Source organism: Erinaceus europaeus, chromosome 2, assembly GCF_950295315.1.
Source record: "Erinaceus europaeus chromosome 2, mEriEur2.1, whole genome shotgun sequence".
Lineage (NCBI taxonomy): Eukaryota > Metazoa > Chordata > Mammalia > Eulipotyphla > Erinaceidae > Erinaceus > Erinaceus europaeus.
The window spans coordinates 117191512-117206127 of record NC_080163.1 but is presented as its reverse complement, the minus strand read 5'-3'; the positions used below and the strand labels follow the sequence as shown (position 1 = coordinate 117206127).

Below are 14616 nucleotides of genomic sequence, written 5' to 3'. Positions count from 1 at the left end.
CAGGGCCAGGGAAAGAAGGGAGGTCACTAACATGTTCTCAGGACTGAACTGTGTCCCCCAAATCTCAGAAGACTAAGTCCTGATCTCTGAAGAGATAGTACTGAGAGATGGACCATTAGAGGGGTAATTAAGGTTAAATGAAGTCATAAGGTGGAGCCCTGATGCAACAGGATTAGTATCTCTGTTGGAAGAAGACACCAGGGTGGAAAGAAGGATACCAGGTGAGGACACAGCACCTGGCCTCAGGAGAAGCCAGACCTGCCCATGCCTGATCTCGAACCTCTAGCCCCAGTACTGAGAGACCAGGTTGAGTTATTTTGTAATGGATACCCAAGCTGAATAAGAGATGTCAAACAGGTTTAGGAGAGTCCCTAGGGTGCATGAGTTAAATGTGGATCCAATTCTTCCCACCTTACATGTTCCTGATCAATAGTCCATTAAGGACAGAAGGCCCTCCTTCCTGGACCAAACAGAACAAATTTCACCAGAGAGGTCTGGAAACCAGACTGCATTTCACATTTCTGCATCTCCACATTTCTGCATTGGGCTGCAAGCAAGACATCGTTAAGGTTCACAGACTTCCTCCTCAAACTCTCCTTAAACACTCTAACCAAGCACCTACCCCCAGCACATGTGTTTCCTTATTTAAACACAATTTTCTGTGGCTGTTGGAGCCTCTATACCTTTACAAATAGAAGCGTCACAACTGTTATCATTCAGGGCCAGGCAAGAGTAAGAAGCCACATCCCTCGGGATTCAGAAGGCTTATTATGAAGGACAAGCCAGAAGGCCAGTGTCACACATTAGCAGTTTTACAGGAAAGGAAATTAACAGAGAATCATCATTCTGTCTCCTTGGAGAACCCTCGTCCGCGGAGCTGTAGTGTTTAGCTGTAAAACTGAGCTGAGTCCAACAACTGCTGAACCCCCGGCCTTCTGCCTTGTGCTCCAATTTGCTTCCCAGTAAGTGTCTGTGGGATAGATGTGTCTAAATTTAAGACCAGAGAAAGAGGTTCTTAAGAACAACACAGCTGTTGTGTTACTGCTGAGCTCTGTTGTTACAGATGGTTCTGTAAATCTAGGCGTTTATTTTGTTATGTAAGTACAGATCTGCTCTCCTGTTAGAGAAAAAGTCTCCAAAAGGAGGAAATGTGTCCCGAACCAAAACAAAAGGTCTCACACATAAAAATAAAAGGTCCATGTTTAATGCACTCAAATGGTAAATGCAGAAACACAGGAGTCCTGACGTGTACAGGAATACGTCTGATTTACCACAGTGTGTCGGATAATCAAAGGGACTGAGTGAACCAAGAAGGAAAGATTTCATTTAGAAGCATAAAAGTATGAATAATGGTGAAGTAACAGTCACAATCATAAATACACTTATTATTTCAGCTTTCTCTAAGTGTTTGAGAGTTTGGTGACTCAATCCAGCACTGAGAAAAGGCTTGTAATTTCAAGTTAATGTGTAGCAAATCTGGATCTCAGCACATCTGATAAAATAACTCTTAATAATGAAAAGGGATAGACAGCATAATGGCTATGCAAAGACTTTTCATGCCTGAGACTCCAAAGTCTCATTCAGGTTCAGGTTCAATATCTGATTCAGGTTCAATATCCTGTACCACCACAAGCCAGAGCTGAAAAGTGCTCTGGTTTAAAAAAAAAAAAAAAAAAAAAAAAAACCTTCCTGATAAAACAGTCTCTGATCTCTGCTAGGCCAGCCAGGAAATGCCCAGATACAGAAGCTAAAGAAGGTAAGCTTGACTGAAAACTGCTCAACAAGAACAACTTTTAGGATACAGTTATCTGAGCAAAAGAGAGAAGACAAAGACAGATAGAGATAGGCACAGAGACAGAAATAAGAGAAGGGTGCAGTGAGGGTGGACAAGAGAAGCAGTTTGAAGGCAGGCAGTGAAACAAGGGGTTGGCTGCTCATGATATATTCATGATATTAAAATTCTCCATTTCTCTCTAATGTCTGTGAAGAATGATGTTTATCATTCAGATGTTGGTTTACAAAATTCGAAAAGGTAATATTTTAACAGAAATTGGCAACATTTTAAGAGTTTAAAGAGAAGTTTAAAGTTTTTAATTTAGCCAATAATTACTTTTTTGTGAAGGCCTCATGCATGCATATTTACATCACTTCCAGCTTAACTTTTTCATTCTGATAAACAGAGAGAGAGATAGACCAGCATTAGAGTTTCCCCAATGTTGTGGTACTCCTATGCAGGACAGGGGCTTAAGCCTCACAAGTCATGCACCTTTCTCTCTGGCCTCAACTTAAATATTTAAAATAGCAGGAAACATGTTAAGTAATGCTTTGTTTCTTGAGTCATATATAATATTCAGTCATGTATGAATTCAATTCATTGTATGGTGTCAGTGGAGGCAGAGTAATACCACCCAGACCAGAGGACAGCCCTCCCTACCACACACATAAACATACACACACATAGCCTTGTGCACTCCCGGATACATACACACACATTCATACATACATGCACACACAGATTCTCTCTCACACACAGTGCTGAATGTCACTATTATGCCTTCATTAAGAAGGTTTCATTCTTGAAAGTCTTCAACTAAGATTCTATAAATTGTTGGCACAAAACTGTGCTCATTGGGGAAGAAACTACAGATGATCCACCAGGATGCCTGCACTGTAAACTTGGTGGAAGAATGCAGAACAAGGATATCACACAAATGCTGCCTCTCTGGAAAGCTTTTCTTTTGGATGTGTATGGGAGAAAAGAAAACAATTTTGAGAAAGCTTTTTTCATATCTATTTATTTATTTTCCCTTTTGTTGTCCTTGTTATTTTTTATTGTTGTTGTAGTTATTGATGTCATTGTTGGATAGGACAGAGAGAAATGGAGAGGGGAGGAGAAGACAGAGAGGGGGAGAGAAAGAGAGACACCTGCAGACCTGCTTCACCGCCTGTGAAGTGACTCCCCTGCAGGTGGGGAGCTAGGGTCTGGATCCAGGATCCTCACACCTGTCCTTGAGCTTTGTGCCACCTGCACTTAACCCACTGTGATATCGCCTGACCCCTGAAAACATTTTTTTTAATTTTTTAATTTCTTTATTGGGGAATTAATGTTTTACATTCAACAGTAAATACAATAGTTTGTACATGCATAACATTTTTTTCCATATAATAATACAACCCCCACTAGGTCCTCTGTCACCCTTCTTGGATCTGTATTCTCCCAGCCCACCCACCCCAGAGTCTTTTACTTTGGTGCAATATGCCAATTCCAGTTCAGGTTCTACTTGTCGAAAATAATTTTTTATATTATATTTATTTATTGGGTAGAGACAGCCAGAAACTGAGAGAGAAGGGGGCGATAGAGAGGGAAAGAGTCAGAGAGACACCTGCAACACTGCTTCACCAATTGCAAAGCTTTCCCCCTGAAGGTAGGGACTGGGAACTAGAACCTGAGTACTTGTGCATTATAACAAGTGCGCTCAAACAGCTGTGCCACCACCCAGACCCAGAAGACAGATTTTCTTTCAAGGAAAAAAAGATCCAATCATCCTAAAGAAACAAGTTAGTATAAGTGGTATGCAGTAAATGAAATTCACAGTTTTTTAAACTAAAGCTCGTGCATTCCCTTCAACAAAAATAGTACTGAAGAATGTGTCTGTGGCTCTGAGAAAGGGCAGGAAAAGCACTCCAACCCATTGCTCAGAATCATTTACAGCCTTCCCACCCGGCAGGATTCACAAGCTGCAACCTGCCTTTTCTCCACTGCTCTCTTTTTGCACTCAAAAGTACACAAATGATTATGTGTACAGTGGAGCTCTGTTCAAAACCAGAGTAGCTTACTGGATGCCAGACAGTGAACAGGTTCCTGTATTCATTCAGATTGTTTCCTCCCAGGGTGGTTACAAAATTATAACTAATTACATTCCTATGTGGATCCAGTTTTCACTAACTTTGATTTACTGGAAGTAATTTGACCCAATTTCCCTTTTCACATTAATGAACGATGTCCTTCACTTATTTAATCAGAGCAGCATCTCAATTATGTCTCTAAGTGTCATGTAAGAAGGTGAAGCCACTGCACTGATAATGAAATTATACATCCAGGCCCCACTGGGAAGTCGTCAGCCTCAATAATATTTTCCTTTTTCACTACTTTAAAAATGACAAAGGAATGAGTATAATGTAGTATATTCTGAAATACAGGAAAAAAATTAACTAGGGGCAGGGTCCAGGTGGTGGTACACCTGTTTGAGTGCACATGTTAATAGTGCAAAAGGACCCAGGTTTGAGTCCCTGGTGCCCACTGGCAGTGGGAAAGCGATGAAAGTGCTGAAGCAGTGTTGCAGGTGTCTCTGTCTCCCTCTCTCTGTCCCCCTCCTCTCTTGATTTCTGACTGTCTCTATCCAACAGATAAATATAGAAAATCACATACTCTCCCAAGAAAAGAACAGTAATGTGTTTATATACCACCCTGCCTGCCGTACGCTTCCATGAATAAATTAGCAAAGTCACTGCTACCCAACAGCTCTCAAATCTATGTGCTCCACAGAAATCAGAATACCTATCACATAGGAAGAGGCACGAACAAACTCAGGTGCCTGGACCACGCACATCCTGCTGCAGTAACTCCCTGTGCCCTCTGGAGACTGTGACCATCCACCCCTGTGAAGATCACATCACTGCCCACATGACTGAGCAGAACCCCTGGGTAACAGCTCCGACAGAGTCCCCACTTCTAGCAAAGAAAATTCATCTCTAGTCCACCCACACCGAGGCATTTCTTTTGTCCTAATTTATCATAAACTTTTTTCTTTCACGCTTTACCCTGAAAGGCAAACATCACCTTGTTTACAGAACAGTCAAACATTATATGCACTACAGCTTACATTCTTACACAAACAACAGTTTTACCTCAACAATCACTTTGAGAAGAAAAGGAAAATGGCATAAGTGTTAGCAAAAAAAAAAAAAAAATCAATTGAAAGGAAAAGTGATAAAAAGAATATGTCAATGGCTCCATTTTTCATCATTTCCAAATACAAAAATAATACAACAGTAGAAAATAAGGGCTGGGTAGTGGTGTACCTGGCTGAGTGCACACATTCCAATGCACAAGGACCCAGGTTCAAACCCCTAGTCCCCATCTGCAGGGGAAAAACTTTCACAAGTGTTGAAGCAGTGCTGTAGGTGTCTCTCTCTCTCTCTCTGCCTCTCTCTCTCTCTCTGCCTCTCTTTCTCTCTCCTTCTCTATATCCCCTTCCTCTCAATTTCTGGTTGTCTCTATCCAATAAGTAAATAAATATAATTAAAGAAAAGGAAACAGTTATTTTTTTCTCAGTAAACATCACAATAGATGATGAGCCAATTAGTGCAGAACTGCAATCTTTATGTTATACATAAACCAAAATAATAAACCCAGAAGAATTAAAAATAATAATGTAAAGGATTAAGTGAAAATATTGAAGTAAATATAGTTGGACATTGATTCAGTTATTTTGGCAAAGAAGACTTCTTAAGCATGACACCATAGTCAGAAATCACAAGAAGTGGGGTTGGATGATGATGCACTTGGTTAAGCATACAAGTTACCATTCACAAGACCTGAATTTGATCCACTGAACCCCACCTGCAAAAAGGAAGCTTTATGAGCAGTGAAACAAGTACTGTATTGGCCGTCAGAAGCCAATTTTCATAGTGCAGGCACCAAGCCCTAGCATAGCCTGGTAGGAATTAAAAAGAAAGGAAGGGAGGGAGGGAGGGAGGGAGGGAGGAAGGAAGGAAGGAAGGAAGGGAAGGAGGAGGGAGGGAAGGAAGGGAAAGAAAAGGAATAAAGAAACCACAAGACAACACATTCCTGGTTATGACTGTGTGAAAATGTACTTCTTACATATAAAAACTGTAAAAGCAAAAAAGCAAATGGTAATCTGAGAAGCAAAAAATATTTGGATGATAAATACATGAAAAGAGTTAATATCTTACCAATTTGATTTCAAAACTGTAAAATAAATATCCTACTAATACTGAAATGAGTAAAAGATCCAGCCCTGCAATTAACACACACAAAAGAAGTAAAAAATATATTCAACAGCACCACTAACCTAAATAAATGAAAATGCCAACTACTTATCATCTGTCAAACCAGTAATTACAGAAAAGAATTAAAACCAAATGTTAAATATGCAGTCTTGGTGGGAGGGCACAGAGACATGATTTTTCTGGAAATAATACTGAAACATACACAAAAACACTGAATAAACATATCTCTTAAATCTTTTTAAGTGCAAAAATTCATTGTAAGGAAAAAATTCAGTTCAAACTGAGTAGAGATAATTCATCCATTATTTCTGTTAGCAGAGAATTGAACATCAGTCACCTTGCAACTGACTGTACTATATGAGGTGACCTGTATAACAGAATACATCATAGCTACTAAAATGTTTTAAATATGTTAATGACAAAGAAAGTTTCCATATTTATTATATAAATATGTTAAACCATGTTATTGAAACCACTGGCACACTGCTAATATAAACTGTGGACCTATATGTAGGAACATAGAAAGTAAAACAGAATGTCAAAGGTGATCATCTCTGGGTCTCTGCTACTACTACTATTTTCATAATGAGATAATTTGTTTGTGTCATTTTAAAAGAACAGACAAATCAATGTATAATTATAATGCTCATGATTTCTGTAGGTAAATCTCAGTGTTAACCAGCAACATGGTACTTTACCGATAATTTGTATGATTTGTTTAAATATACATTTACTTATTACACTAAGATAGTCAGAAATATTTACTTATAAAATTATACTCAGCACTGCATGACCAGAGTCTTTGCAGGTAAGGGTGATATTTTAACAAGGACAGAGAAGATTCTGGGGCTCAAAACCAAAAATCCTCTGATAGGATGAGATGAGACTGAGAGACAGACATACTCTGCCACATGGTGAAGTGAGTTAGTTATGAATCTAAATTAGAACTAAGATTCCAAAGGACAGGGAAATATCAATTACTTGTATACACTTTCCTCCACTTGGTTTCATAACACCAGAAGCAAGTTCTTCATCAACACAGCAGGGGACACCAGTGTTCTCTTAGTTTTGCTCTAATAGGGAACAAAAGAAAGCACTGAGGTTTGTTTTCTCCCCAGAATTATAAAATCAACAACGAAAGCAATTCAAGCCATGCTTTTGATAAAAAAGAGAGAACTTGTTCTGTCATGGTCTAACACATTTTAAGAAAGAAGAGCATTCCAAAACCTCAACTAAAAAAACCAACGACCCTTTAGCGAAGGAAAATGAATACTGGTTTAACAGATGATCATATCTTGATGCATACATCTGTCACACATAGACATTTATGACAAGCACTATCTGTTTCTATTTCTACACAATCTTTGTCTTTGAGCAACACAGATTTCTTTTTTTTAATATTTATTTATTAATTTCCTTTTGTTGCCCTTGTTTTATTGTTGTAGTTACTGATGTCATCGTTGTTGGATAGGACAGAGAAATGGAGAGAAGAGGGGAAGACAGAGGGGGAAAGAAAGATAGACACCTGCACACCTACTTCACCGCCTGTGAAGCAACCACTCTGCAGGTGGAGAGCCAGAGGCTCAAACCAGGATCATTGTGCTTTGTGCCACGTGCACTTAACCCACTGCGCTACCACCCGACTCCCGCAACACAGATTTCTAAGTTACTCTGAGAAAGTGAATTCCCTTTCATAAAATAATTCAGAATTATAATGGCTTGGCCTGGAACGAAGAACCTTTTCTGTGATTTCTCCTCCTCTAAATGAAATGAAAGTGTAGCCATTCTTATCCTTATCTAAGCACAACAGAACTGTAAATGATGTTCTAAATTCTGCATGAGGACTGCAATCTTAACAGTTAACAAGGTGAGAGTTGTACCTGCAATTAGCCCCACTAAACCACCATATCAATGAAATGGTAACCACCTGAATAGTCCCAATAGATTGTTTCAAAGACATTTCATTATTGTCTTGAAAGTCCAAATGTGTTTCTTAAAATTAAAGCATGTAGGGGCCAGGCAGTGATGCACAGAGTTGAGCACACACGTTACTATGCACAAGAATCCAGGTTTGAGTGCTCACTTGCTACGTGCAGGGAAGCAACTCTGCAGGTGTTTGTCTTTCTCTCTCCTTCTCTATATGCCCCTCCCCTCTTAATTTCTATGTCCTATCAAATAAAATACAAAGGAAAAAATGGCCATTACAATGATAGATTCGTAGCGCTAGCACCCCAGTGATAACCATGGTGGCAATTTAAAAAATAAATAAAATAAAAATTATCCATCTGGGTCAACAAGGTAGGTCACTTGGGAGGGTACCTTCTTTGTCATGCATATAATCCAGGTTACAGCCTGGCCCCCACCACACTGGGGGAAACTTCAGTAGTGTGGTATCATCCCTTCTCTCCATCTCTCCTTTTCTATCTGAAAAAGTCAACCTGGAGCAATGAAACCACAGCAATGACTATATATATATATATATATATTCCATCTAAATGTCTAAATGAGTTTGTATGTAAACCAGCTATCATTTATGTCCTCAGAGCCCCTTATCAATACTGTGTTACCTCCTAACCTTTTTTACTCAGGGCTGTAGGAGATACTAAATATTATAGGTTAGATCAGATAGGTAAAGCTTCCTTTTGACATGCAGGTCAGATATCTCTGAGTAGAGAGAGGTGTGACTTGCACAGTGGGGATGTTTAAGCATCATGTCTTTGATCTTCAAGTTGTTAGGAGGGAGCATTCTTGTTCTATAAAAAAAAAAAAAATGGCCTGGGGGGAGGGATGACTTTTAGAATGACTGCTATAAATGGATGCAGATGGTCTGGCTCCTGAGTTCTGGGGCAGCCCTCTACACCTGACAGACACCCTCTGATGACAGACCAGAGAATAGGAGTGGGGTTGTATGGGAGTCATACCAATCCCTCTGCTACCCTGAATCCACAAGAGTGATGTAGTGAAGTACAGGAATAAATCCCACAGCTGAAAACAAGAACACAGATCTATAAAAACAGAACCACAAGGGAAATTCTAAAAGATGAAGCTAGAGGGAAGCAGAGAGAATAACGAAGCCAAGCCCAAACACATAAACAGAGAGGTCCTTAGGGGGTGGGGGCATCTCCCAGGTCCCCAATGGCCAGGTATTCAGTAAGGGCATGTCCTGCTGATAGGGTGGAGAGAAAGGCTTCTGACAAATCCCACCCAGCAAAGCTCCAAAGACCAAATCATTTCCTGTAATTTAACCATCAATCAGGGATATGTATGAACATACAAAGTTCTTCAACATCCAACTAGGGAAATTGCCAGCATTAAATGCCTATATTGAAAAAGAAGCAGCATCTCAAAGAACTGACTGCAGTCTGACCTTTAGAAATCTAAAAAAAAAAAAAAAAGAGCAAATTAAAACTGAGTAAGTAGAACAGAAATAATAAAGACCAGTATAGCTATGTGCAAGCAGAATCTATATATATAGAAACCAAAGCCTGATTCAATGAGAAAATCAATAAAACTTGATAAAACTGAATTAACAACATCCAGAAGGAGCAAAGTGAGATTATAGATACTATAGCAAGTAAAAGCATAGCAGGGAAACTGAGAACAACATTGCACAAGTGCACCTGAACATGTAACGTTTCTCAGTGTGTGTGTGTGTGTGTGTGTGTGTGTGTGTGTGTGTGTGTGTGTGTCCCCAGGGAAACTGGAGAAATTCTTGATTTCCAAATACAACAGGATCAGACTGATGAGTGGAGGTCAGATAAGCTGCAGAGACTCATTTCGGGGGAGGGATGGTGGTCTAACTCACAGCCCCCCTCTGTATAGACAGCACAGAGGTCACCTACCTGTACCCCAAACTTTAATAGCAGCTGCCATGGGGAAACAGCAATGCCAGACATTCCTCAGTTCCTCAGAGTCCTGTACTTTCTCATGACAAGGGAGCAGGGCACACCACACTTCTGAGCAGTGCACTGGCCACCTCTCGAATTAAATTCACTCAGCAGTCTAGCTCCACCTGCACTGCCAGAGACTTCTGCCCACTCTGAGCTCGCATCTCAGAACTGTATTTCTCTCAAGTCACTCCCATCCTTTTGCAATTTCTCTCCCCAGTGAGATATACATGGGACCCAAGAAAGAAGGAAAGGGAGGTCATACCATACCTGAGCTGTCCCCATGTTGCCGAAGGAAGGCAGGCAGTCACAGCAGCTGCTGGGAAACCAGGCAGGCTTATGGCCAAGCCGCAGGAGGTGGGAAAGCCTACGATGGGGAATGGACAGAAATGGGGAAAATATGATACAAAAGAAGAAACAATCTCCCCCCATGGGGGAAAAAGACTCATGAAACATACATAAAAATCACAGCACTGAATAATCATCAAATCATTTGAGATGATCACTATACGAGCTAAGAGAAACCATATATAAAAAGTAATCCCAAGTATTTTACAATGACTCTGAAATAGCATACTGTCTGAGAACACAGAGGGTATATATACACTGCGAGAAAAACATTCCAGTTCTGGAACTGGGTTTGAAAAGATGATAAAAAGGTTTCATGACTTCAAACTACTCAACCAAGGGAAACAATAAAACTATATTTAAACCACAGGCTACAATTTCTCATATAATTTGATGAACAGAAGCAGTATTTGTGAATTAGCTCTGTAGAGAAGCAGGCAGGTTCAAAGAAACTCAAGAGCAGGACCAGGGAATATTAATAGAGATCATTTTCTTTCCACTCAAAAAAGCACAAAAGTATTGCAAGGACATATATTTTGATGAAGTATAAAATATTCTGTTACTCTCTTTTTTTGTGTTCAAATCCATTACATTATTGCCCACCCACTCACCCTAACCTACAAAAAAAAAAAAAAAGAGGAATTTGACAGAATAGAAACATTAGGTTTGTGGGTTGTTTTTTTTTTTCCTTTAGGACACTTGTTCACATTGGGAAAACATGCTACTCTCTTTTTTCCTGAGCTGGATGTCACAAAAGCCCACCTGAGCACACCCAAGGCCTTAAATCCTGTTGTCCTTTCACAAAATTTCCAGGTGGGTAAGATGGACTGTATTTGCTACCACCTTCTGAAAGTTCACTTTGTCACTGAACTCTCTGGTGAAGCACTGGTCTGATCACATTTACTAAATGCCACATACATACTCTCAAATATACAGTCCTAAGAGGGCAAAGGATATCAGCTATTTTGGGCAAACACACTCAGAAAACACTGATTATAAAACAATACACAAACATGAGTCCTTGCTTTCTTAGGCTGTCAGTTTGAGGTGTGTACTGTCTCAAGGTATAAAGCACTCTTCCTCTCCAGAGTAAGATTCTGCTCTTACTAGACCTTCTCTACAGTAATAGCAGAATCTCCATAGTCGTTCAGACAGAACTTATTTTCCTTGCGTCAAAGACTTACAGTTGACTTTGTACATCCCTTACTGGTGGACATTTTGACTTTTGTGTCCACTATTCCCAATTGCTAAGAATCCTGTAAAGATGTTTATTTGCTTCCTGGTTATTTATGCAGAGTAGATTTCTAGAAGAACCACCAGGTCAATGGATCTCAGCATTATTCTTCCAAATTGCTCCCAACACAATTTGAAAATATAGATGTCAAATATCATTACTTATTGTTGTTGTTGTTTTTGTCACTGATGGTCAAAAAGTTTTCCATTCTTTCCAGGGTGGGGGGATGGTTTTAATATGATTATTGATTCAATATATTTGTGTGGAGATTTCCTGCTTCTTAGATTATCCTACTTCCTAGGGGATATATTTTAATTTAATCTAGTTAATTTAATCTTTATATATTCCAGATCATTGTCTGCTCCACAGTTTGCAAATGATTTTGTGATTCATGTGTTAACTTGTTAACGGTGTCTTTCAATAATTTAGATAGGCTTAGTATTACTTTTTGTGTCAAGATCAAACAATCCTTCCCTTAATGTCTCCTAAGATTAGAAAGATCCTCCTGATTCCAAAAATTTATAAATATACTCTAGTATACTTTCTTTAAGAATTTGTATAACATTTCAAATGATTTGCTGTTCAGCATGTTTGAAAATTTTTTCATTTAAGTAGGAATTATTTTATATTTTCATTCCAGTGGCTAACCAATTATCCCATCAAATTTGTGAAATAATCCATATTGACCCCACCTACTTCAAAATGCTACTAACATAAAAAGCTCTTTCTTCAGGTATCTTCAACTCCTATAGCATCAGTCTGGACATTTCTGTCTGGGAAACCAGTACCACCACCATTCACATTCTCTTTTTAAAAATGTATTGGACAACTTTGGAACTGGATGGTGATACACCTGTTTGTGTGCACACATTACAATAGACAAAGAGCCAGGCTCAAGCCCCCAGTCCCCATCTCAGGGCAAAAGCTTCATGAGTAGTGAAGCAATACTGCAGGTCTCTGTCTGTCTCTGTATGTCCATGTCCATATCCATATCTCTCTCTCTGTCTCTCTCTCTCCCTCTCTCTCTCCCTCTGCCTCCAGGGTTATTGCTGGAACTCAGTGTCTCTGCCTCCAGGGTTACTAATGGGGCTCAGTGCCTGCTGCACTACAAATCCACTGCTCCTGGTGGCCATTTTTTTTTCAATTTTTTGTTGCGCTTGTTTTTAGTGTTGTTGTTGCTATTGCTATTATTGTTGGATAGGACAGACAAAGCAAGAGAGGAGGGGAAGACAGAGATAGGGATAAAGATAGACAACTGAAGTCCTGCTTCACTACTTGTGAAGTGACCCCTTTGCAGGTGGGGAGTCAGGGGCTTGAACCAAATCCTTATACCTGTTCTTGTGCTTTGCACCATGTACACTCAATCACTCAGCCCCGTTTCTCCCTCTCTACCTGTTCCTTCTCTTTTTTTTCAAAATGTTTTTAATTTACTTATTATTGGATAGAGACAGAGGGAAATTTAGAGAGGAGAGGGAGATAGTGAGTGAAACACCTGCTTCACTAGTAGTATCTAACTACTTGTGAAGCTTCCCCCTTCAGGTAGGGAGCAGGGGCTTGAACCTCAGTCCTTATGCATTGTAATGTGTGCACTTAACCAGGTCACTGTCTGGCCCTTACCTGTTCCTTCTCAAATTCTTTCTTTATCTATCATAAATAAATAAAATACATTTAAGAAATTTACTAGGCAATTTTGTGAGCTTACTTTTACAAATTAGCTTTATTTTCACTCATCTGTTTGCACTTCCCCCCCTTCACTCCTTCACTGCCCTTCCATACAGGATCCTGACTTAAATACATCACACACAGAGATGCACACATATATTCAATTGGAGAGAAGGAGCATGTTTTAATAGTGAGTTTCTTGTTAAATGTCTTACTATACTAACTGTTTGGTAATGTTCTATGTACATTATTACAAGGTACTTCATAATTTTTTCCACAGAGATATTTGCATTTCTGTTTTATCCCAAGATAGTCTGTAAGCTTTGTTCCTTCTCAGAACAGAACCTATTGTCATTACTTATTCACATGCAGTCAATTTTCTTCTATTCACTGATCTTGTACTTCTTCAACATAATCAATGCTCCTACTTGATACCTTTTCTATTTCCACTGAAAACAAACATCTTGGTTTTTTAGGATTTTAGCTCCATTATTTCCCTATATAAGTTTAGGTAGGGACCCTGGAATATATAAACTAACTGATAATTTTGGGTATTTACTGTTTTGATCCATATTTCACTATTTCCCCATCTGCCACTTGTTGTTAAGTATCTGATTATTATTCTTGTTCATATTTGAAAAGTTTCCTACCATTTCTCTTTCACTTAGAATATCATCACAAATGATATCATGGCTATATCATAGCTGCCATATTATTTCAAGGTCTTTCAGTATCTGCTGTCATAAATCACACATTTTTTTTTCTTGCTAAATTCAATCACTATGTTTAAGATAGGTGTATCAACATGGTCATTATTGCTCCTTCACTTTCGTTGTCCCTATACTACAAAACTGAATGTGATCATCTGAATCAGATTTCTCAGTACAGCTTTTAAATATTTAAATATGTCTTCTGATTGATAATCTCTTTCCCCCCCCCCACCATCTGACCATGTGTTCCTAAGTAGCATAGTTCCATTTCCAGTACCAGAATGTCTCAGTGAAGAGGTGAGTGCTAGCACAGTGATCTAAACAACTGCATGGCAATAAGAAACTGATTTGTGAATCAGCAGCAACTACTGTTCTTTCTGCTGTCAGTCTAAAAATCATTCATAGAAAATTGGACAAGACTCAATTATACCTTTCTAAAGATGATGATCATATTGAGAATAGTAACAGAAAATAGTAAACAAAGGCTACGGAAAATTCCAGTGTGGCACATGGCATAAATAAGGATTAATATAAAAACAACTTACAGTGTAATGAAGTTGCATTTATAGAATGCACTTCAAAAACAATAGGTGGCAAAGAGCTATGTGTGAAATCCAATTATCATAGCATTCAGCATTTACAACTACATATTTTCAATAGTTTTATGGTGATTCTGTTGCCACTAGCATAGATGCATAATGATATGTACCAGAAGTTATCTATATTTTTAATATTCTAATTA

At 39.0% G+C, this 14616-nt stretch overlaps 1 protein-coding gene across 3 annotated transcripts in view; it reads right to left on the bottom strand.

Annotated features, from left to right (window-relative positions):
• The window catches only part of DLGAP2 (DLG associated protein 2), a 473760-nt gene that overhangs the window by 404635 nt on the left and 54509 nt on the right, over positions 1-14616 (bottom strand). For all 3 annotated transcript variants that reach the window (XM_060184966.1, XM_060184964.1, XM_060184965.1), the window contains exon 3: positions 10191-10287. In XM_060184966.1, the coding sequence (XP_060040949.1) occupies positions 10191-10287 (97 nt within the window). The remainder of the gene's footprint in view (positions 1-10190; positions 10288-14616) is intronic.